Source organism: Pseudophryne corroboree, chromosome 2 (genome assembly GCF_028390025.1).
Source record: "Pseudophryne corroboree isolate aPseCor3 chromosome 2, aPseCor3.hap2, whole genome shotgun sequence".
Taxonomy (NCBI): Eukaryota; Metazoa; Chordata; class Amphibia; order Anura; family Myobatrachidae; genus Pseudophryne; species Pseudophryne corroboree.
The window spans coordinates 624,126,437-624,151,989 of record NC_086445.1 but is presented as its reverse complement, the minus strand read 5'-3'; the positions used below and the strand labels follow the sequence as shown (position 1 = coordinate 624,151,989).

At 44.1% G+C, this 25,553-nt stretch overlaps 1 protein-coding gene across 1 annotated transcript in view; it reads left to right on the top strand.

Annotated features, from left to right (window-relative positions):
• Positions 1-25,553, top strand: part of TADA2A (transcriptional adaptor 2A) — a 305,603-nt gene that overhangs the window by 73,914 nt on the left and 206,136 nt on the right. Inside the window, exon 6 of the mRNA XM_063954828.1 lies at positions 20,035-20,123. Within this exon, the coding sequence (XP_063810898.1) occupies positions 20,035-20,123 (89 nt within the window). The remainder of the gene's footprint in view (positions 1-20,034; positions 20,124-25,553) is intronic.

The window sequence follows — 25,553 nt, the reverse complement described above, 5'->3', positions numbered from 1 at the left end:
CAGACCACCGGATCCCCTGCCGCTAAACCTTCCGCGTGATGGTTGGCCCCAGCAACGAGGCGACTTTCAGGTAGGTGCTCGTCTTCAACACTTCACCCACGTATGGGCTGTGTCCTGCCGGGATCCTTGGGAGAGGGACCTAATTTCCCGTTAATGCCGGCTTGAATTCCAAACTCTCCCTCCTCACAGGTTTTTCAAGTCTGACTTACCAGCTTTACCCGCAGCAAAAGTTACCTTGCAAGAGGCTATTTAAAAACTCTTGCAGACAGGGGTGGTAGTTCCTTACCTCCTCCGTTACGCAACAGGGGTTTTTACTCCAGTCTTTTTGTCGTTCCCAAACCAGACGGTTCGGTGCCCCCCATCTTGAATTTGACGTCTCTCAACCCGTTTCTGCGGGTGTTCAAATTAAAGATGGAGTCCCTGAGGGCGATGGTGTCTGCTCTGGAGGAGGGGAGTTCCTGGTGTCTCTGGATGTCAAGGATGTTTACCTTTCACATTCCGATGTGGCCTCCTCATCAGGCTTACCTCAGGTTCGCCATATTGGACGACCATTTCTAATTTCAGGCCTTACCCTTCGGATTATCCACAGCTCCGAGGGTCTTCACCAAGGTCATGGCTGAGATGATGCTGCAACTGCGCATGATGGGGGTCAACATAGTCCCCTACTTGGACGATCTCCTACTAAAAGATGTGTCCAGGGAACGTCTGCTACACAGCATCAAACTGACAAATCATTTTCTCACGGATCATGGGTGGATCCTGAATTTCCAGAAATCTCACCTGGAGCCAGCCCAACGTCTTCAGTTCTTGGGAATGATACTGGACATGGTATCTCAAAAGGTGTTTCTGCCAATGGACAAGGCCTTGGCTATCCAGACTATGGTCGGCTCGGTACTCAGTCCTCGCAGGGTGTCTATCCATCTTTGCATCAGGTTACAGGGCAGGATGTTGGCTGCTTACGAGGCAATCCAATACGGCAAGTTTCATGTCCGGCCTTTTCAACTGGATCTGCTGGACAAGTGGTCGGATTCTCACCTGCATATGCATCAGGAAGTGACCCTCTCTCCAAAAGCCCGGATTTCTCTATTATGGTGGCTTCAACTTCCTGACCTACTAGAGGACAGATGTTTCAATATCCACCCGTGGATTCGACTGACAACGGACGCCAGCCTCCGGGGTTGGGGAGCGGTGACCCAAGGGGCCAGTTCCAAGGGTTGTGGTTAGTTCAGCAATCGACTTTACCGATAAATCTCCTGGAACTCAGGGCGCTTTACAATGCTCTTCTACAAGCCTCCCATCTCCTGAAGGGTTAGGCGATCCAGGTTCAATCAGACAATGCCACGGCGGTGGTGTACATAAACCGACAAGGAGGAACAAGAAGCAGAGCGGCGATGCGAGAGGTGTCAAAAATCCTCCTTTGGGCGGAGGCCAACGCAAGGGCCATCTCGGCCATATTCATTCCAGGAGTGGACAACTGGGAAGCGGACTTCCTCAGCAGGCACGACCTCCATCCAGGGGAATGGGGCCTGCATCCCCAGGTGTTTCAACAGTTGTTCCGTCGGTGGGGCTGTTCGCAGATAGATTTGATGGCTTCTTCTCTCAACAAGAAGCTCTGCCGCTCCAGGCCGTAGCAGTGGATGCGCTGACGACACCGTGGACGTACCACTTCGTGTACCTTTTCCCCCTCACTCCCCCCTCTACCGCTAATCCGGGCGTGGTACTTGGGCCTCCGGGCCTTGGCTCTGCAGGGTCCCTGGCCTCTGCCACTCCAAGACGATCTTCTTCAGCAAGGTCCGTTCATCTATCTTTCCACCAGGATCCAGGCCAGGAAGATGGTAATGTTGAAACATTATCATCATATCTGGAAAAAGTATGTTTCCTGGTGTGAAAGTAGAAAGGTTCCTCCTGTAGAATTTAGAATTGGTAGTTTTTCTACTTTTCCTGCAAGCGGGAGTGGATATGGGCCTACGCTTAGGCTCCATCAGAGTCCAGATTTCGAAACAGCTAGCTTTGTTGCCTGAAGTACAGACTTTCCTGAAGGGTGTTCTTCATATGCATCCGCCCTTAGTACCTCCCACGGCTCCGTGGGACCTCAATGTGGTACTTTCTTTTCTCCAATCAGATTGGTTTGAACCCTTACATAGGGTGGAGTTGAAATTTCTCACCTGAAAGACTGTGATGTTATTGGCATTGGCGTCAGCCAGGCGTGTCTCTGAATTAGGGTCCTTGTCCTGCAAGAGTCCTTATTTGATTTTTCATGAAGACAGGGCGGAACTTAGGACCCCGTACTCAGTTTTTGCCGAAGGTGGTGTCAGCTTTTCATGTGAACCAGCCTATTGTGGTTCCAGTGTTGTCTGACGCTTCTGTGGGCCCTGAGTCCTTGGATGTGGTCAGGGCTCTGAAGATTTTTGTCAAAAGGACGGGACGTCATCGGAAATCTGACTCGCTGTTTGTCCTTTATGATCCCTCGAAGATTGGTCGAACCAGCTTCTAAGCAATCTATTGCTCGTTGGCTCAGGTTGACCATTCAACAGGCCTATACTTCGGCGGCTCTGCCCTTACCAAAGTCTATTCAGGCCCACTCCACGAGGTCAGTGGGGACCTCCTGGGTGGCTGCCCGGGGTGACTCGGCCTTACAATTGTGCCGAGCTGCAACTTGGTATGGTTCGAACACATTTGTTAAATTCTATAGGTTCGGTACCTTGGCCAAGGATGACCTTCAGTTTGGTCAGGCGGTTTTGCAGGGGTCTCAGCACCCTCCCACCCATTTGGGAGCTTTGGGACTTCCCCATGGTACTAAATTACAAGTATCCACTAGGACGTTACAGAAAATAGGAATGTATTACCTACCGGTAATTCCTTCTCTCCTAGTCCGTAGTGGATACTGGGCACCCGCAGTTGGTGGGATAGCTAGAAGCCTGCTTGTCACAACACAGCATGGCTGCTTGTCACAACAAGCCTGCTTGTCACAACACAGCATGCGAGTACAAAGTTGGACCTATTCAGAGTTTTCAGTGTGCATTAGCACAACCCTTATCCTTAGTGCAGCAGTTCTCAAACTGCCCCCCTTCCAGCCCATCCCTCTCCCTAGTCATACTCTGCCATTCCCCCACTGCCACTCCCTTTCGCTGCCACCCTCTGCCTCCCATTTACCCTGTGCCTCCCTCTGCCTTTCCCTGTGTAAATATGCCCAGCAAAAAACACTGTAGTGCCCAATGTCACATTATACCACATATAAAACCTAGTTCTCGTTTCCAATAGGAAACGAGCCAATGGGAGATCCTAGGGGTGGCTCCCGGGTAAGTTAGCTCTCTGTCTGGATGTGTTTTAGTAATAGCCTTTATCATGAGGCCTACTGCGACAAATTACATGGCCCTATGTGGGCACTGCTATCATGTAGTGTTAGGACTGCTGATATCGGAGAAGCCTTGAAAGTGGCTCAGCAGCTTAAACATGTGTTTGCAAACATGTGTAAACTAATTCTCTGAATTTCTATTACCAGATAGGTTCAGGTATGGTTACAGGTAATTTTTAGTGTGCTGAAGGGACATGTAGGGGTGGGATTTGCAAACCCCCCCTCTCTGTCTGTTTGTCTGTGACCCCTCCCCCTTTCCAGTACCTGATACATATTTATTTCCAGGAATGACCGAGCAACTACCAATGTTTGTCTGCTAGTTCTCGTTTCCTTCAGTGACCCCCATACTGGTGATGATGTGTGGGATCCTGTGGGTAACTGCCTTGAGTGCCAGGTTGTTAATCCAGCTCTGCTTGCTTTCAAACATCCTGCTACAACCCACTTACACCCCTTCAGCCACATGTGGAGATTGAACTTAGTGCATGCATCTCCCGTAGATGCATGCACTAAGCTACAGCAAATAGGCATGGCATCATTCCCATTTTATGGATCTATTTGTTTATAATCATTCTGGAACAGAGCAGACATTCTTAAATGCACACAGTTTAGTATAAAGCTTATAGTATGTTAAAATTGGATAATGGGAAGCCAGTTAAAGCACTGCACCTACCGTATATTACTATGGTCCTTTTATTAAAAATCTATTTGTATCATTCTTATAAAATAAATTTTAAGCATTAGAGCCTTGACCTATACCTATATGGTTGCTTACTAATAAGCGTGAAATGTAACCATAATCAATTACTTTGTAGTACTACAAAATATATATATATATCTATCTATATATATCTATATATATATATATATATATATATATATATACAATGCTCAAAAAAATAAAGGAAACACTAAAATAACACATCCTAGATCTGAATGAATGAAATATTCTTATTAAATACTTTGTTCTTTACATAGTTGAATGTGCTGACAACAAAATCACACAAAAATTATCAATGGAAATCAAATTTATTAACCCATGGAGGTCTGGATTTGGAGTCACCCCCAAAATTAAAGTGGAAAAACACACTACAGGCTGATCCAACTTTGATGTAATGTCATTAAAACAAGTCAAAATGAGGCTCCGTAGTGTGCGTGGCCTCCACGTGCCTGTATGACCCTCCGTACAACGCCCGGGTATGCTCCTGATGAGGTGGCGGATGGTCTCCCAGGCGAAGTCGATGACGAAACGCGTTAAGGCGGAGCTAACTGACGCATGTACTCGCTGGGGCTGTTGAATCCCGAAGTCCACGGCTGATGTGTTCCTACTCGCGGCCCTCAAAAGGCAGTAGCTAACGGCGGGGTGAGGATTCCAATACGGACTAGGTGACTTCTGGTTCCAGCCTTTGTCGGGAGATTATTGTGAAATCATGTGGTAACCAGCCCACACTGGTTACCTTGCGGTACGAGTTCAATCTTACTGTGTACGTCTGTCTATTTTTATTAAATACTTTTATGCACTATGGAGCGCCCCCTATATATGCTTTTTTAACAGATACATTACATCCGCGGGAATCGGATTGATCAAAGGGGAGCAGCGGTCCGTAAAAATCTGAAGGAGGACCTAGTGACTTTTTAAGCATTTATTTTTATGCACTTGATTTCACAAACACATTTGTGGTTTTTAATGTTTATTGATATCTCAAAGCAATAACCAGCGCTTATTCCTGTCTAGCTCAGAAGCTCAGTGTCCTGTCAGCGGAGATAGGGGCCATTAACCTCAAGGGTTGGATCCTACTGCCCCCCTCTTAAGTCCCACTAAGCAGGGAGGCTGTTGCCAGCAGCCTCCCTGTACCTAACATCTCTTAAAAAAATAATAAAACTAGAAAAGCCCCTAGGAGCTCCCCTAGCTGTGACCGGCTCTACCGGACACATTTTCTAAACTGAGTCTGGTAGGTGGAGCATAGAGGGAGGAGCCAGCCCACACGGTTAAACTCTTAAAGTGCCCATGGCTCCCATGGGACCCATCTAAACCCCATGGTACTAATGTGGACCCCAGCATCCTCTAGGACGTAAGAGAAATATTCAGTACTGGCCCAGCATAGTTTATAATCTATATTTCTCACCACGCGGACACAAATGCTATGGTTAATTACGTCAAGTCAGTTAACCTACCAGAATGTTTTTACAGCATGGGAGGAAACTCTCACAAATATACCCCATATTTGTACTCCCCGTACATACATACTTCACACATCCACTAGTCAGAAGCAAATCCATGAACCCACTACTGTGAGGCAAAATCATAAAATATACATACATTATATATATATATATATATATATATATATATATATATATACACCCCGAAAACATTAAGACAGTATTCAATACATACTTCTTTTTGCTACGAAAACAGACTCCGATTGCCATCTTCTCTTGCCATTGGATATTATCTTTCTGTATGGGCACCTGAGCATATGAGGCTTTTAACATTGAGTGCAGGAAGATCGTGGAGAATATATATATATATATATATATATATATATATATATATATATATATATATATAATCACTAGTAAAAGTCCGGCACTCACATATCCACAGGGTAACTTGATCCGGCAAATGATGCGGCACTCGTGATACAGGCAACAATACAAAATCAGCAAATCAACGTTTCAGTTTATTCAACTGTTTTCAAGATATAATAAAATCCAATACATCACTAACCTATATACCCGTCACCATCACCATGTGTCACAAACAGCTGGAGCTGTTTCTCAAACCGCCCGCTGAAGAGGACGTCATGACGCATCCAGCGCCTCCTGACGACGTCATCCGTCGCACACCACGTGACCAACACCGCATCTGTTGCCAAGCAACCAATATTACAAATACGGATCACCATGCCACTTACTGTATCATGTAAACATACTTAAACAGCGCTGATCATTATATATATATATATATATATATATATATATATATATATATATATATATATATATATAGACAGACTAAATAAGACTTAATACAAGATTTCCAAATGTTATCCCACAGAAATGCATAGCGAAATTCAATAAACAATGATCAATATCTATAAATCTAATCCGGCACTGGCTAATAATATATAATAATTAATAGGGAGTGAAATATCTGTATATTTTAATATTTTGAACCCCTATATGTATGCACACATTAATGACCTCTGAGTTAATTTAGCAAGTTAAAGAAAACAGGTAAACGAGACGGATTCATTTAGCCCTTTTGGGGCCAATACATCAAGTTTAGAGATCCAATAGGCTTCCCTTTGTAATAGCTTTTTGTTTCGATCTCCACCACGGTTATTCGGAGGAATAAAATCAATCATTCTATATCTTAAGGTAGTTAGCGGATGATTTTTCTCAGCAAAATGTCTTGCTACAGGTTGTTCGCTAGTACCTTTAATCAATGCAGTTCTAATAGCATGGCGATGATTCGCCATCCTTTCTTTAAATTTAGTTTGTGTTTTTCCAACATAAGATAATGCACAAGGGCATGTCAATTGATAAATTACAAAGCAGCTATTGCAAGTCAAATGATGTTTTATTTTAATGGGCTTGCCTGTCTGTGGATGATTAAAGGTATCACCAGAAATCATAAACCCACATGTTACACATCCACACCGAAAGCATCCAGGTTTTCTAACAGACAGAAATTGACTCTTCTCACTGGGTGTAACAAAATTTGTTTTCACTAAGATGTCCCGTAGGTTCCTCCCCCTTGAATAACATGGCATCAACTGGGAGTTGGTTAAACCAATCTCAGGATCCGTTTTAATTAAAGGCCAGAGTTTTTTGGAACTCTTCTGTATATTGGATGACATGGTAGTAAATTGGGATACCCAAGGGATCCGATGTTTATTATCTTTATCTTTTATTTTGCGTTTAAGTAAATCAGCTCTATTAATAGCTAATACCCGTCTCTTGGTATCCAACAACAGTTGCCTATGATAACCTCTTGACACAAACTTCTCAATCATGACATCTAGTTGAATAATGGTCCTCTCAGGATCACTATTGAGTCTATGCACACGGAGCATTTGTGAATAAGGTAACCCCATCTTCAAGCTCCGCGGATGGCAACTGTTATATTCAAGTAATGAATTTCTATCTGTTGGTTTGGTGAACAATGTGGTTGTTAACACATTATTCTCCTTTAGAATCCGTACATCTAGAAAATCAATAGTATCTTGGCTCATTGTCCATGTAAACTTTACTGGACTAGGAGAGAGATTGTGCCCTTCCATTAACTTAATAAACAACTCCTGTGGCCCATTCCAAAAAATCAGTAAATCATCAATAAAACGCGTATAGAAATATATATGGGAAGAAATCTCAGAGTCACTGAAAAATAACAAATCTTCAACCATAAACATAAAGGTATTGGCATACGCCGGGGCCACAGAAGACCCCATAGCGCAGCCAGTCAGCTGTAAATAATACTTATTGTCAAACATAAAATAATTGCTTTTAAGTATCAGGTCCAATGCTAACAATATAATTTCAATATGGTCCTGTCTCATGGCACCATCACCCTTCAAAAGCTCACCCACAGCACGAATACCTTCATTATGGGGAATGACCGTATATAAACTTGATATGTCGGCAGTAATTAACCATAATTCATCAGGTAAATCGTGTAGAGCCATAAGTTTATTAAGCAACATAGTGCTATCCAACAAAAAGTGTTTATGTCTCTGAACCAGAGGTTGTAAAATAGAATCAAGCCATACAGATGTTGGCTGGAACAGAGAACCCCGAGCAGAGATAATTGGTCTCCCAGGAGGGGGGGTTATCCCTTTGTGTATTTTAGGGAGCGTATATAGAATTGGAGTAATAGGGTGTGATGGTACCAATATTGACAGCATCCTTTCCTCGATCAATGAAATATCCATAGCATGGGTAAGAACCTCAATCAGTTGTTTCCTAAAGGGAATCGTCGGATCACCCTTTAATACCTTTATACACAGTTGTATCAGATAATTGACGGTAGATTTCATTAGCATAATCAATTGAATCCTGTAAAACAATTGCTCCGCCCTTATCGGCGGGGCGAATGATCAAAGAAGCATTATTAGACAAAGTGCTAAGTGCATGTCTCTCTAGTGAGGTCAAATTAGGGTATGGACACAGTTCTTTATCACTTTGTGCATCTCTTTTGACCTGATGGTCTAGTGTCCGAATAAAAGTTTTTATTGAGGCGTTATTGGGAACAGGGTCAAAACTGGACTTTTCACAGAACTGAGTTAGCTGAGGTGGTATGGTTCATACTAGAAGGCTGCTGATTTTTATGAAAATATTCCTTCAGTCTCAGTAAGCGATTGAGCTTATATTTCTCGATTTGCCATCGGAATTCATCATGAGAATTAGAAGGAATAAATGAAAGACCTTTCTGCAGAACACTGATTTCACTAGAAGATAATTTGTAAGATGACAAGTTGTAAATTATTTCCTCCGTGGGAGGGGGGGTCTTCCACTTCTTGCCCCTCTGGTTCTGCCTCCCTCTTCTAGTGTGCCGTCGTGTATAATATGTCCCCTGTTCCGGGTAGTCACGGCTAAAGGGCCAGATGGTTTTCGTCTATTTATATATCTAGGAAGTTCCCCTTCACTAGAATTTTCCAATGAGGAATCAGTGTCCATTTGTGTTCTGGGATAATTACGTCTAAAAAAAGGCTTGCGTCGCCCATATTCAGTCTGACCCCCTGAAATCCAGCAATATACCTGGTGTTTCTCATAATCTAGTTCAACTTTACGTAATTTCTCCTTCTTGAATTTAATAAGGTTTTTTTTATAAGCACTCAATTGCACTGATAATTTCTCAGTCCAGTTAGTTTCAACATCCGCCTGTAAAGTGGGTAATGCGATCTTTTCAAAATTGGTAATTTTTTCTGATAGATTAGACAGTTCTTTTTTGGTCTGCTCAATTACCAACAAGATCAAGTCGTAAGAACATTTATTAAGTATGGCAATCCACTTCTTACAGAACAGAGGATCTAATCGTCCAATTGTAGGACAATTATGTACACGAAATCCACGAGGGATTTTTTTGGACTTGTAATAATCACTTAGTGAGATGCCATGCAATTTAAAGTCGACCTCTTTTTTTCTTGAGGCGCAGTCAATCTCGAAAAATAACTTCAGTGGACCCAGATTCTATTTCATCATCCAATATCTCCTTATATACAATATCATCAGCCTCAGTCTCAGAATAAGAGAAAGCATCTCCCACAGGGTAATTTACAGGATCAAACAGCAGATCAGATTTCTCCTCAGGTAATTCCGCCATAATAACAGAGTATTCCAAATCCAAAAAAGTATGTGTTTAATGGAAGCTGTGCAACATTATGCAGTAAAGTGCATGTGGCATAAAAAGGTGCAGTCAATTCAGAAAGGTGCAATAAGTGCTTAGATAACCCCAGTAGAAAAATATTAAAAATGTATATTAAAGTACATAGTCCGTCTTGAAAAAATCTTTGATGGTAAAGGTATAATGGTCACAGAATACCACTCATCAGAAGAGAGGAGGGGGTCAGGTGCCCTGACAGGGATCAAGGTCCCTCAGCACGGAAGGCAAACTTAATCCCAGAACACAACACTAGTAAAAGTCCGGCACTCACATATCCACAGGGTAACTTGATCCGGTGCCAGCATAAGCCTTGCAGCTACGTAGTTTCCAAATGATGCGGCACTCGTGATACAGGCAACAATACAAAATCAGCAAATCAACGTTTCAGTTTATTCAACTGTTTTCAAGATATAATAAAATCCAATACATCACTCACCTATATACCCGTCACCATCACCATGTGTCACAAACAGCTGGAGCTGTTTCTCAAACCGCCCGCTGAAGATGACGTCATGACGCATCCAGCGCCTCCTGACAACGTCATCCGTCGCACACCACGTGACCAACACCGCATCTGTTGCCAAGCAACCAATATTACAAATACGGATCACCATGCCACTTCCTGTATCATGTAAACATACTTAAACAGCGCTGATCATTATATATATATATATATATATATATATAGACAGACTAAACAAGACTTAATACAAGATTTCCAAATGTTATCCCACAGAAATGCATAGCGAAATTCAATAAACAATGATCAATATCTATAATTCTAATCCGGCACTGGCTAATAATATATAATAATTAATAGGGAGTGAAATATCTGTATTTTAATATTTTGAACCCCTATATTAATACACACATTAATGACCTCTGAGTTAATTTAGCAAGTTAAAGAAAACAGGTAAACGAGACGGATTCATTTAGCCCTTTTGGGGCCAATACATCAAGTTTAGAGATCCAATAGGCTTCCCTTTGTAATAGCTTTTTGTTTCGATCTCCACCACGGTTGTTCGGAGGAATAAAATCAATCATTCTATATCTTAAGGTAGTTAGCGGATGATTTTTCTCAGCAAAATGTCTTGCTACAGGTTGTTCGCTAGTACCTTTAATCAATGCAGTTCTAATAGCATGGCGATGATTCGCCATCCTTTCTTTAAATTTAGTTTGTGTTTTTCCAACATAAGATAATGCACAAGGGCATGTCAATTGACCCTATTACTCCAATTCTATATACGCTCCCTAAAATACACAAAGGGATAACCCCCCCTCCTGGGAGACCAATTATATCTGCTCGGGGTTCTCTGTTCCAGCCAACATCTGTATGGCTTGATTCTATTTTACAACCTCTGGTTCAGAGACATAAACACTTTTTGTTGGATAGCACTATGTTGCTTAATAAACTTATGGCTCTACACGATTTACCTGATGAATTATGGTTAATTACTGCCGACATATCAAGTTTATATACGGTCATTCCCCATAATGAAGGTATTCGTGCTGTGGGTGAGCTTTTGAAGGGTGATGGTGCCATGAGACAGGACCATATTGAAATTATATTGTTAGCATTGGACCTGATACTTAAAAGCAATTATTTTATGTTTGACAATAAGTATTATTTACAGCTGACTGGCTGCGCTATGGGGTCTTCTGTGGCCCCGGCGTATGCCAATACATTTATGTTTATGGTTGAAGATTTGTTATTTTTCAGTGACTCTGAGATTTCTTCCCATATATATTTCTATACGCGTTTTATTGATGATTTACTGATTTTTTGGAATGGGCCACAGGAGTTGTTTATTAAGTTAATGGAAGGGCACAATCTCTCTCCTAGTCCAGTAAAGTTTACATGGACAATGAGCCAAGATACTATTGATTTTCTAGATGTACGGATTCTAAAGGAGAATAATGTGTTAACAACCACATTGTTCACCAAACCAACAGATAGAAATTCATTACTTGAATATAACAGTTGCCATCCGCGGAGCTTGAAGATGGGGTTACCTTATTCACAAATGCTCCGTGTGCATAGACTCAATAGTGATCCTGAGAGGACCATTATTCAACTAGATGTCATGATTGAGAAGTTTGTGTCAAGAGGTTATCATAGGCAACTGTTGTTGGATACCAAGAGACGGGTATTGGCTATTAATAGAGCTGATTTACTTAAACGCAAAATAAAAGATAAAGATAATAAACATCGGATCCCTTGGGTATCCCAATTTACTACCATGTCATCCAATATACAGAAGAGTTCCAAAAAACTCTGGCCTTTAATTAAAACGGATCCTGAGATTGGTTTAACCAACTCCCAGTTGATGCCATGTTATTCAAGGGGGAGGAACCTACGGGACATCTTAGTGAAAACAAATTTTGTTACACCCAGTGAGAAGAGTCAATTTCTGTCTGTTAGAAAACCTGGATGCTTTCGGTGTGGATGTGTAACATGTGGGTTTATGATTTCTGGTGATACCTTTAATCATCCACAGACAGGCAAGCCCATTAAAATAAAACATCATTTGACTTGCAATAGCTGCTTTGTAATTTATCAATTGACATGCCCTTGTGCATTATCTTATGTTGGAAAAACACAAACTAAATTTAAAGAAAGGATGGCGAATCATCGCCATGCTATTAGAACTGCATTGATTAAAGGTACTAGCGAACAACCTGTAGCAAGACATTTTGCTGAGAAAAATCATCCGCTAACTACCTTAAGATATAGAATGATTGATTTTATTCCTCCGAACAACCGTGGTGGAGATCGAAACAAAAAGCTATTACAAAGGGAAGCCTATTGGATCTCTAAACTTAATGTATTGGCCCCAAAAGGGCTAAATGAATCCGTCTCGTTTACCTGTTTTCTTTACTTGCTAAATTAACTCAGAGGTCATTAATGTGTGCATACATATAGGGGTTCAAAATATTAAAATATACAGATATTTCACTCCCTATTAATTATTATATATTATTAGCCAGTGCCTGATTAGATTTATAGATATTGATCATTGTTTATTGAATTTCGCTATGCATTTCTGTGGGATAACATTTGGAAATCTTGTATTAAGTCATGTTTAGTCTGTCTATATATATATATATATATATATATATATATATATATATATATATATATATATATAATGATCAGCGCTGTTTAAGTATGTTTACATGATACAGGAAGTGGCATGGTGATCCGTATTTGTAATATTGGTTGCTTGGCAACAGATGCGGTGTTGGTCACGTGGTGTGCGACGGATGACGTCAGGAGGCGCTGGATGCGTCATGACGTCATCTTCAGCGGGCGGTTTGAGAAACAGCTCCAGCTGTTTGTGACACATGGTGATGGTGACGGGTATATAGGTGAGTGATGTATTGGATTTTATTATATCTTGAAAACAGTTGAATAAACTGAAACGTTGATTTGCTGATTTTGTATTGTTGCCTGTATCACGAGTGCCGCATCATTTGGAAACTACGTAGCTGCAAGGCTTATGCTGGCACCGGATCAAGTTACCCTGTGGATATGTGAGTGCCGGACTTTTACTAGTGATATATATATATATATATATATATATATATATATTCTCCACGATCTTCCTGCACTCAATGTTAAAAGCCTCATATGCTCAGGTGCCCATACAGAAAGATAATATCCAATGGCAAGAGAAGATGGCAATCGGAGTCTGTTTTCGTAGCAAAAAGAAGTATGTATTGAATACTGTCTTAATGTTTTCGGGGTGTATATATATATATATATATATATATATAATGTATGTATATTTTATGATTTTGCCTCACAGTAGTGGGTTCATGGATTTGCTTCTGACTAGTGGATGTGTGAAGTTTGTATGTACGGGGAGTACAAATATGGGGTATATTTGTGAGAGTTTCCTCCCATACTGTAAAAACATTCTGGTAGGTTAACTGACTTGACGTAATTAACCATAGCATTTGTGTCCGTGTGGTGAGAAATATAGATTATAAACTATGCTGGGCCAGTACTGAATATTTCTCTTACGTCCTAGAGGATGCTGGGGTCCACATTAGTACCATGGGGTTTAGATGGGTCCCATGGGAGCCATGGGCACTTTAAGAGTTTAATCGTGTGGGCTGGCTCCTCCCTCTATGCTCCACCTACCAGACTCAGTTTAGAAAATGTGTCCGGTAGAGCCGGTCACAGCTAGGGGAGCTCCTAGGGGCTTTTCTAGTTTTATTATTTTTTAAGAGATGTTAGGTACAGGGAGGCTGCTGGCAACAGCCTCCCTGCTTAGTGGGACTTAAGAGTGGGGCAGTAGGATCCAACCCTTGAGGTTAATGGCCCCTATCTCCGCTGACAGGACACTGAGCTTCTGAGGGTGTCGTTCGCAAGCCCCCAAGGCGACCGCTCGCTCCCGCAGCACTACCACCACCCCCTAACAGAGCCACAAGATGCAGTGGTGAGTAGGACACCGGCGCACTGGTAAGAGGGGCGCCGGTGTTAATGGCGGCACTAGGGTGGGAGCGCAGCGCATCTGCTGCGCTCCGGAGGGCTCAGAGGTACATGTGTGTGGCGCTGTGAGGGGTGCCCTGGGCCAGCATAATACCCTAACACTGGTCATCTGAGCTAACGTGCTAATCCCACTGTTAGCGTTCAAACCTTAGGCTAGTTTAAAATAAGGCGGGGGAAGACACGCCATTACAGGTGGTGGAGCTTCTCAGAGCAGATCCAGCATCTCACCAGCGCCATTTTCTCCCTGCAGATCACACACACAGAGGCGCTGACAGGGAGCGCTGACCCTCCACTTAACTCCAGTTATCCTCTGCGGTACCAGGGTGTTATAGAAGGGGGGGAGTATTATTAACTTTTTAATCTGTCTAGGTTACTCAGTCAGCGCCAGGCATTTACTTAGTAACTGCCTGCTGGGGCGCTGTGTGTGGTCTAGCTCCTCTGTGTCTCTCTGAAGGTACTTGGGGGAAACTGTGTCTGACATTTTCCTGTGAGTGTGTATGTTATATATCTCGCATTACCATGTCTAGGGACGCTGTATCTTGTGCTGCAGAGTGTGTATCTTCTCCAGAGGAGTCTATTCCTTGTACTCAGGGATGCAAAATACTGTCTCAGCCTTCTGAATCCGAACCTCCATGGGTGGCTTCTATTAAGGTAATTATATCCCAGATTTCATCTAGGATAGCTCATAATGAGACTGAAACACAGGTTTTGAGAAAATCTGTAGAGGTTTTGTCGTATTCTGCTCCCACTGCCTCATCAAAATCCCCTGGTATATACCCAAAAAAGCGTGCGTTTGCCTAGATAATGCAAGTCGACACAGATACCGACTCTGATAGGCGGGCGGTGATGGGGATATACTAGGGGGTAGGCATCCCTTGCTAAAGGGGTGCAACTCATGATTGAGGCTATTAGGGACATTTTACACATTACTGACAAGGTACCTGAGCAGGTTGGTGAGGCTTACTTTACAGACAATAAGAAAGCCTCCCTTACCACCTCTGCGTCTAAGGAATTGGACGCATTATTTGAAAAAAAGTGGGAAAACCCAGAGAAAAGATTCCAGATCCCAAAGAGGATTCTCATTGTTTTTCCCTTCCCTGAAGAGGTTTCGGAAAAAGTGTCTAGATTGTCTAAGAAGGTGGTTTTACCTGTCCCTGGGTCTACCGCTTTGAAAGAACTGGCAGACTGTAGGATTGAGACTACGCTCAAATCAATATACACTGCTTCAGGAGTGGCGTTAAGGCCCACTATTGCTTGTGCATGGATTTCTAAAGCCATAGTAAAGTGTTCAGGCACATTACTAGAGGACTTAGATTCTATGGATAGAAGTGACATTGAAATGTTTTACGTCACATACAGGATTCTGCAGGTTTCATGGTGGAATATATGAAAGACCTTGGTCATCTGAATGCAAGGATGTCTTCCATGGCTGTCTCGGCACGCAGGGGATTATGGCTACGCCAATGGTCTGCGGATGCGGAATCCAAGAAAAGTGTGGAGAATCTACCCATTACAGGTCAGAGACTGTTTGGGGAAGCATTAGTTGTGTGGATTTCCATGGCAACCGCGGGTAAGTCAGCCTTTCTTCCCTCAGCCACTCCGCCGACGAGAAAATCTTTTCCTACGTCTACAATGCAGTCCTTTCGGACCGCAAAGGCTAAAAAGTCCAAGCCCTCTTCCACTTTATTCAGAGGTGGTTGGGGAGAATCCAGAGAACCTGCACCAGGAACAGAAGCCTGTTTCTGCTTCCTCAAAATCCTCAGCATGACGGTGGATCTCACAGCCTGGAGATTGGGCAGGTGGGAGCAAGATTAAGAAATTTCAGTCATGTTTGGGCGTCCTCATGCCTGGATCCCTACAGGATTTTGTTACCCAGGGGTACAGACTGGATTCCTACAGGAATCCATTCAAAAATTGCTAAGGTCAAATGTCATTGTTCCAGTTCCACCTCACCTACAACACAGGGGTTGTTACTGAAACCTGTTTGTGGTACCGAAACCTGACGGTTCGGTAAGACCTATATTAAACCTAAAGTCATTGAACCCCTACTTGAGGGAATTCAGATTACAAATAGAGTCTCTGAGAGCAGTGTTCTCAGGTCTGGAGGAGGGGGAATTCCTGGTATCCCTGGATATCAAGGATGCATACCTTCACATTCCGATCTGGCCACCTCACCAGGCTTATCTCAGATTTGCGCTGCTGGACTGTCACTATCCGTTCCAGGCACTACCGTTTGGCTTCTCCATGGCACCAAGGTCATGGCGGAGATGATGCAACTTCTCCACAAGCAGGGTGTGAACATAATTCCTTATCTGGACGATCTGCTGATAAAAGCGTCTTCCAGGGAGAAGCTGTAACAGAGCATTGCTCTCTCTGTTTCTGCCATAAGAGAAAGCGTTGGTGATACAAGCACTGGTCCGGGATGTCCTGAAGCCAACCCGGGTATTTGTTCATCAGTGCATTCGGCTTCTTGGGAAGATGGTAGCCTCCTACAAGGCTCTACAGTACGGAAGATTTAATGCACGGTCCTTTCAACTGGATCTCCTGGACAAATGGTCGGGATCTCCTCTTCACATGCACCAGAAGATACGTCTGTCACCGAAAGCCAGAATCTCGCTCCTCTGGTGGCTTCAAACCTCTCACCTCCTAGAGGGCTTTGGGTTCGGGATTCAGAATTGGATCCTCCTAACCACGGATGCAAGTCTCAGAGGTTGGGGCTGTCACCCAAGGGGAAAACTTCCAAGGAAGATGGTTAAGCCTGGAATCCATCCTTCCAATAAACATTCTGGAACTAAGGGCCGTGTACAGATGTCTTTTACAAGCAGCATATCTTCTGAAAGATCAGGCCATTCAGGTTCAGTCGGACAATGTAACGACAGTGGCCTACATAAACAGACAGGGCGGAATGAAGAGAAGAGCTGCAATGTCAGAGGTAACAAGAACCATTCTTTTTGGCGGAAAAGCACGCGGTGGCGAGGTCAGCAATCTTCATTCCGCGAGTGGACAACTGGTAAGCGGACTTCCTCAGCAGACACAATATACATCCGGGAGAGTGGGGCCTCCACCCAGAGGTGTTCGCAGAGGTGACAGGTCTTTGGGGCGTACCTCAGATAGACATGATGGCCTCACGCCTCAACAAGAAGCTTTGGAGGTACTGTTCCAGGTCGAGGGATCCACAGGCAGTAGCAGTGGACGCCCTGGTAACTCCGTGGGTGTTCAAGTCAGTATATGTGTTCCCTCCTCTTCCACTCATCCCAAGGTTTCTCAAGCTAATCCAAAAGAACAGGAGTTCAGGCGATCCTCATTGCTCTAGACTGGCCAAGAAGGGCTTGGTACGCGAATCTTCTGGAATTACTGCTGGAAGATCCGAGGCTTCTTCCTCTTCAAGAGGACCTTCTGCAACAGGGTCCATTCGCTTATCAAGACTTAAAACGGCTACGTTTGACGGCATGGAGGTTAAACGCCTGATCTTAGCTCGGAAGGGCATTCCGAACAAGGTTATTCCTACCCTGATACAGGCTAGGAAAGGAGTAACGTCAAAACATTACCATCGAATTTGGATAAAGTACGTGTCTTGGTGTGAATCCAAGACGTTTCCTGCAGTGGAGTTTCAACTTGGACGGTTTCTCCTAATTCCTGCAAGCAGGAGTGGATGTGAGCCTGCTCCTGGGCTCCTTGCAAGTCGAGATTTCCGCATTGTCCATTTTCTTCCAGAAACAATTGGCTACCCTCCCTGAGGTTCAGACTTTCTTGAAAAGGGTTTTGCACTTCCAACCTCCCTTTGTGCCTCCTACGGCACCTTGGGATCTTAACGTGGTGCAGCAGTTCCTGCAATCGGATTGGTTCGAGCCTTTGCAGGAGGTTGAGGTCAAGTTTCTTACTTGGAAGGCTGTCACACTGTTGGCATTGGCATCTGCTATACATGTGTCAGAATTGGGGGTATTGTCCTGCAAGAGCCCATACTTGATTTTCCATGAAGATCGAGCTGAGCTCCGGACGCGTCAAGCAGTTTCTTCCTAAGGTTGTGTCAGCTTTTCATATCAACCAACCTATTGTGGTGCCGGTGGCTTCTGACTCCTCAATTACCTCAAAGTCCTTGGATGTTGTGAGGGCTTTGAAAATATATGTGAAGAGAACTTCTCGTCACAGGAAGTCGGACGCTCTGCTTGTCCTTTATGATCACAACAAGGTTAGGTGTCCTGCTTCTAAGCAGACGATTTCTCGCTGGATCAGGTTCACTATTCAGCATGCTTATTCTACGGCAGGCTTGCCGTGTCCAAAAATCTTTTAAGGCCCACTCTACTCGTAAAGTGGGTTCTTCCTGGGCGGCTGCCCAAGGTGTCTTGGCTTTACAACTTTGCCAAGTGGCTACTTGGTCAGGGTCGAACACGTTTGCTAAGTTCTACAAGTTCGATACTGTGGCCTCTGAAGACCTAAAGTTTGGTCAATCGGTGCTGCAGGAGCCTCTGCGCTCTCCCTCCTGTTCTGGGAACTTTGGTACATCCCCATGGTACTAATGTGGACCCCAGCATCCTCTAGGACGTAAGAAAAAATAGGATTTTAATTACCTACCGGTAAATCCTTTTCTCGTAGTCCGTAGAGGATGCTGGGCGCCTGCCCAGCGCTTCTTTTTCCTGCAGTTGTTACTTGGTTCAGAACTGCCTTGTTATTGGATTGCGTACTGCGTTGTTACTTGGTTAAGTACTGTTGTTCAGCCGTTGCTGAATTGTTTCCAGCTGGTGTTAGCTGGGTTTTGCATTGTTATGTGTGAGTTGGTGTGAATCTCACCACTATCTGTGTATTTCCTTCTCTCGAAGTATGTCAGTCTCCTCGGGCACAGTTTCTAGACTGAGTCTGGTAGGAGGGGCTTAGAGGGAGGAGCCAGCCCACACTATTAAACTCTTAAAGTGCCCATAGTTCCCAAGGGACCCGCCTATACCCCATGGTACTAATGTGGACCCCAGCATCCTCTACGGACTACGAGAAAAGGATTTACCGGTAGGTAATTAAAATCTTATTTTTCTATTGATGCTGTAAAAATTACTGTTAATAAATGTTAGTACTGACTTATCTCCTCTTAAACTGGCCATGGACTAAATAATTTTTCATCCAACTGAACAACTTGTCTGACCAACTTTATGATTAAACTTTGAACTCACTATACTACTTAACCTATCTACCTACCTCTGTTATTGGTGAGTTAAATGTCCCAGCATGACCTTGTTGGCATCAGGGCCAGTTGTGACCTACAGTATAGTTCTCAAAATAGAAATAGAAATTTACATACAAACTGTTTAAGAAATGACACTTAATAAACCCACAGTGTAGCTAAACATTTTATTAAAAAGTCCTCTACTCCCAAGGTCATTACTGGACTGTCTAATAGGCCCCCAAAAAGTGAAGCAGTCCATCTAGGAGCCTCCAGAACTATTTTCCTATGTGTTACGTTGGCCCTAATATGATTTGCTTTTCCACGGTAAGTGTAGCACTTAAACACAAAGGTGATTGATGATATGTTTTTTTAACATCTGCAATAAAGGTTTTGATACTACTAAAATATTTTTTTTTGCTATTTAGGATCTGCAATATTTTGATTGAATTGATCATTTAAAATCCTTGTTTTTACTTTAATCCGTGTACATCAGTAGATTTAAATAATTGGGAACAATACAAAACTATTGTTCAAGATTAATCTGGAATTAAATTGTGTTGGGCAAATATTTAAACATTTTATTTATTTTTTGCTGAATATATAATGTGATGTTCTCCATTTTCTTTTTTATATATATAATTAAGCTGCTGAGGACCCTCCAAGACCCACTTTCGATTCTCTACTCTCTAGAGACATGGCAGGATATATGCCAGCAAGGGCAGACTTCATAGAGGTGATTGATTGATTGATTGATTTTTATCTAACTTAACTGCTAATTGAAATTAAAATGTGTTACTAATAAGATACTCATATAATCAATTAAGAGCTTTCCTCCTACAAGACTTCTACTTTCTAAGTGGTTACTTTAGGTACTGTGCACCCTGGAGAATATATGTGTTTAAGCTTCTGAACTTCTCTAGAGAGTGTTTCTAGGATTGTTCAGGGTGGAGAGCTCTGATTGTGGGTATAGTATTTCTCATACTACAAAGAACTTGAAGCATATTAACACAACAGATTGAAAAGCTCCTCAATCAATCCAAAGCAGTGTGGTGGTGGTGGTAGCCAGTACCAATAGTTTTCAAGCTTTCCTGGTCAGCAAAGAAGTGCTGAACTACATCTTTCTGCACTTAATAGACTAATATACCACCCCTCTGCAACCTGTGGTCTGCAGTGTTTTTTTAAGTGCCCATGGAAGCTGAACTGTTTAGACTGGGGCTGCATTGCAGCACTGTACTTAAGTATACTTTTCTCTTACGTCCTAGTGGATGCTGGGGACTCCGTAAGTGTAGCAGTGTAGCATGCTGTTACAAGCCACCTCTGGTGGGTCTGTGTAATTGCAGCCTGACTCCTATGTCTAATGTGTGCAGTCCAGCTACTGCATAATTAAGCTATTAGCACTAAGCCTTGTTTCAGGCTGCTTACCTGCAGTGACTCTCCTCATTAAGGGGGCTTGTCCTTATTGGCTGTCCTGATTGGATACTGTCTTTTATTACCCAGCCTGCCTAGGACCTAGCTGCTACTTATGCTCAGTCCTTATCCTGATTCTGTACAACCCTGATCTACTCAGTCTATCCTGACAAACCCTGATGAACCATGACCAGTTTGTGTAATCCTGTCACACTCTGAGCCTGCTGTTTCCCTGCAAGTGCCTGATCTTGGGTGTTCCAGTCAACTCTGTCTCTGTTAGGAGCTTCTGTTTATGTACCTGATTCTGTGCACAATCTGGTGCACTCCAGACTGTATTTGCTCAACTAGAGCTTTTGTTTGTACCCTGTGTTATTACCCGTGTCCTGTAAGTCTGGTTCCGCAGTATGTGTTTCTGTGTCACTCGTAGCATCTATTCCACCATGTTATACATGTACCGTTGGTGTCGCTATTAGCGGTCCCTTCAGTATTCCAGCCCTGCCTGTTTGTACGTCTGTAGCCAGCGCCGCTCCGCGGTCTTGTGCTGTATTTCTGACTGCCGGCGCTGCTCTGCAGGCCGGTCCAGCAAGTCCATTTGTGAGATTCTGTATTGCATGCTATCTGGTCCTGTATTTCTGTCTGCCTGTATTATATTTAGGCACTACCAGGAACTGCACCGCTATCACCTCGGCCATTAAGGTTCAGTCCCCAGTACTTGGTTTCCCATCTCCAGTACTGTGGCGCTAGTGAGTACCATCTGCCACAGTGATCCCGTGCCAGTCGCACACGGTAGTGTGCTGAAGTTATTGTTTGTCCTGTGTGTCTGGTCCTTCCTTTTATGTCTCAGTCTGACTCCAGTTCCGTACTTGCCCTGCCCAGCCTCCCACAGCAGCCTTGTCTATAATAAAAACCTGGGGGCATCTGAGTACTGGGCGGACCTAATCCTCACAGGAAAGGCGGCTGCTATAGGCAAAGTCTTTGGCTACAGGAGGCTAAAGAACTGCTGGACAAGAGCAACAGCGCCACCTAGTACCACCCTGGTGGCACCCCTAACACACGCTGACTGTTGGCAGCATTGCCGCTGGACCACCAGGGAAGTGAACTGTTGACTCCCTTGATTTCTCCTAATCAGGTCTACGTTCTGGAGAATCACGGTCTCAGGCTGCCTGGTAATGGGTACCATTTATTTCCACTGGACGGGAAGTCAGAATGGTGGCAGGGGGATTGTTGGCGGGGCAGCAGCTGAATGAGTGCTTTTCATCCTTTTCTTTCAGGGTTGGTCAGAGGTCAAGCTTCCCAAGATGGTCTATAATCTGTCCGGAACTCGGCAGAGTGAGGTAGGGCCATCTAGACCAGTTGTCACTCGAGACCCAAGGAGCCTGAGAAGCCTGTCTGGTATGGAAGTGGAAGGTAGTCTGTTCCACTTAAGAAACAGGCGGGAGAGGTCCTCTATGGATCACTGGGTGTTAGGGCTGTGATCAACTGCAAAGGTCTACATCACTCTTCCAAGGAACGATGTAAGACGTGCGGCCTTGGATCAGTCCATTACTTCTATTCTGTCAGGTGGAGTGACTGTTCCATCTGAACAGAAACAGGAACGGTTTGCTCAAATGTGTTTTTTGTCCAGAAGCCAGACGACCTATTCTCAACCACAAGGTCTACAACACCAGTCTGGATGGATTGTTTCTGAATGGAATTCTTGAGGTCTGTGTTCTGTGTCTAGAGGCCAACAAATTTTTGTCCTCCATAACCTTTGAGGACGCATACATCCACATCCCCATCTTTGATGGGCACCATGCACTTCTTGGTCTTCCTGTAGGGGAATCCCACTATCTGTTTTGTGCTCTGCCATTTGGACTGCCCACAGCTCCAAACGTTTTCATGAAATGTCTGTCTTTTATGATTATGTGGTGTTGATAAAGGTCCAACAATCCTCTCACCAGTCCCTGCAGTAGTGGTTGATTCCAAATAATCTCAGCAGGGGCTACTCCATCTAGTCTGCCCTTACCATTAATGTTTTGGAGCTCCGAGCCATTTACATTATGCTGAACAGATCTCAATGGATTCTTGTGGACTGCCCAGACCGGATGATTCCACAGCAGTGTCACATGTCTACCATCAGGGGGGCACCTGAATTGCAAGCGCTATGGTGATAGAAGTTGTAATATTGTCTTGGGCAAAATTTTGTGCCAGCAGTGTCACCCGTGTTCATACGTGGATGGAAAATTGGGAGGTGAATTTCCTCAGCAGGAATGCAATCCCGCCAGAGGAATGATTTCTTCACCCAGTTGGTTGGGCAGCGGGATCTGCCAGAGGTGAACCTCTTAGCCTCTTGTCACAACTGCAAGATTTGTTTTGTGCTCTGAGCACTCTTAAGATATAAGCCTTGACTGTTCTTTGGACTTTCAGCCAAGGTATGTTCCGCCTCGCAAACCCCTCCCCTTCATTGCATCAGGGTCTACTGGTAAATCTAGTGGCTCCAGATTGACCCTGATAGGCTGATGTTCTCAAACTGGCCATGGGACCAGGTTGACGTTACAAGGTCCATTTCTACACCAGGACCTTCCACTGCTAACATTTAATGGCATGGCTATGTGAAAGCAGAATCCTAAAAGTTGAAGGATTTTCCTCCAGCATTATACAAACCATGTTGCGAAGCAAGAAATTTGTTTCTGCTAGACACTACCACACACTGTGGAGGATTTACATTCTGTGGTTTTACAGGAAATGGTTTCTTCTTTTTTTTCCTCTAACGACCTAGTGGATGCTGGGGACTCAGTAAGGACCATGGGGATAGACGGGCTCCGCAGGAGACATGGGCACTTTAAGAAAGAATTTAGGTTCTGGTGTGCTCTGGCTCCTCCCTCTATGCCCCTCCTCCAGACCTCAGTTTGATACTGTGCCCAGACGAGCTGGGTGCTTTTCAGTGAGCTCTCCTGAGCTTGCTGAGAGAAAGTATTTTGTTAGGTTTTTTATTTTCAGGGAGATCTGCTGGCAGCAGACTCCCTGCATCGTGGGACAGAGGGGAGAGAAGCAGCCCTACTCTCTGAAGCTAGGTCCTGCTTCTTAGGCTACTGGACACCATTAGCTCCAGAGGGATCGTACGCAGGATCTCACCCTCGCCGTCCGATCCCAGAGCCGCGCCGCCGTCCCCCTCGCAGAACCGGAAGACATTAGCCGGGTGAGTATGAGAAGCAAGAAGACTTCAAAATCGGCGGCAGAAGACTCCGTTCTTCACTGAGGTAACGCACAGCACTGCAGCTGTGCGCCATTGCTCCCACACACCTCACATACTCCGGTCACTGTAAGGGTGCAGGGCGCGGGGGGGAGGGGGGCGGGGGCGCCCTGGGCAGCATTTGGACCTCTTTTTGGCAAAGTAAACATATATACAGTTGGGCACTGTATGTATGTATGTATGAGCCCCCGCCAAGAAACTGTATATTTAAGCGGGACAGAATCCCGCCATCGAGGGGGCGGGGCTTCTTCCTCAGCACTCACCAGCGCCATTTTTTCTCCACAGCTCCGCTGAGAGGAAGCTCCCCAGGCTCTCCCCTGCAGATATACGGTAGAAGAGGGTAAAAAGAGAGGGGGGGCACATAATTTGGGGCAAATATCAATATAAATAGCAGCTACTGGGTTAACATTAAGTTACTGTGTTATTCCTGGGTTTATAGCGCTGGGGTGTGTGCTGGCATACTCTCTCTCTGTCTCTCCAAAGGGCCTTGTGGGGGAACGGTCTTCAAAAAGGGCATTCCCTGTGTGTGTGTGGTGTGTCTGTACGCTTGTGTCGACATGTTTGACGAGGAAGTCTATGTGGAAGCAGAGCGGGAGCAAATGAATGTGGTGTCTCCGCCAACGGCGCCGACACCTGATTAGATGGATATGTGGAAGGTTTTAAATGATAATGTTAATTCCTTGCATAAAAGGTTAGAAAAAGCTGAAGCCTCAGGACAGTCAGGGTCTCAACCCGTGCCTGATCCTATGTCGCAGAGGCCGTCAGGGTCTCAGAAGCGCCCACTATCCCAAATTGTTGACACAGATACCGACATGGATTCTGACTCCAGTGTCGATTACGATGATGCAAAGTTACAGCCTAAATTGGCTAAATCCATCCGTTATATGATTATAGCAATTAAGGATGTGTTGCACATCACAGAGGAAACCCCAGTCCCTGACAAGAGGGTACATATGTATGGGGAAAAGAAGCCGGAGGTAACCTTTCCCCCCTCACACGAACTAAATGAGTTATGTGAAAAGGCTTGGGAATCTCCAGATAAAAAACTGCAGATTCCCAAAAGGATTCTTATGGCGTATCCTTTCCCACCAACGGACAGGTTACGCTGGGAATCCTCCCCTAAGGTGGACAAAGCTTTAACACACTTATCCAAGAAGGTAGCCCTGCCGTCACAGGATACGGCTGCCCTCAAAGATGCTGCGGATCGCAAACAGGAGGTTACCCTGAAGTCCATTTATACACATTCGGGTACCTTGCTGAGGCCGGCGATCGCGTCGGCCTGGGTGTGTAGTGCTGTAGCAGCATGGACGGATACCTTATCTGAGGAATATGATACCTTAGACAAGGATACTATATTGTTGACCTTGGGGCATATTAAAGACGCTGTCCTATATATGAGAGATGCTCAAAGAGACATTAGTCTACTGGGTTCTAGAATAAATGCTATGTCAATTTCTGCCAGAAGGGTCCTGTGGACTCGGCAATGGACAGGTGATGCCGACTCAAAAAGGCATATGGAGGTTT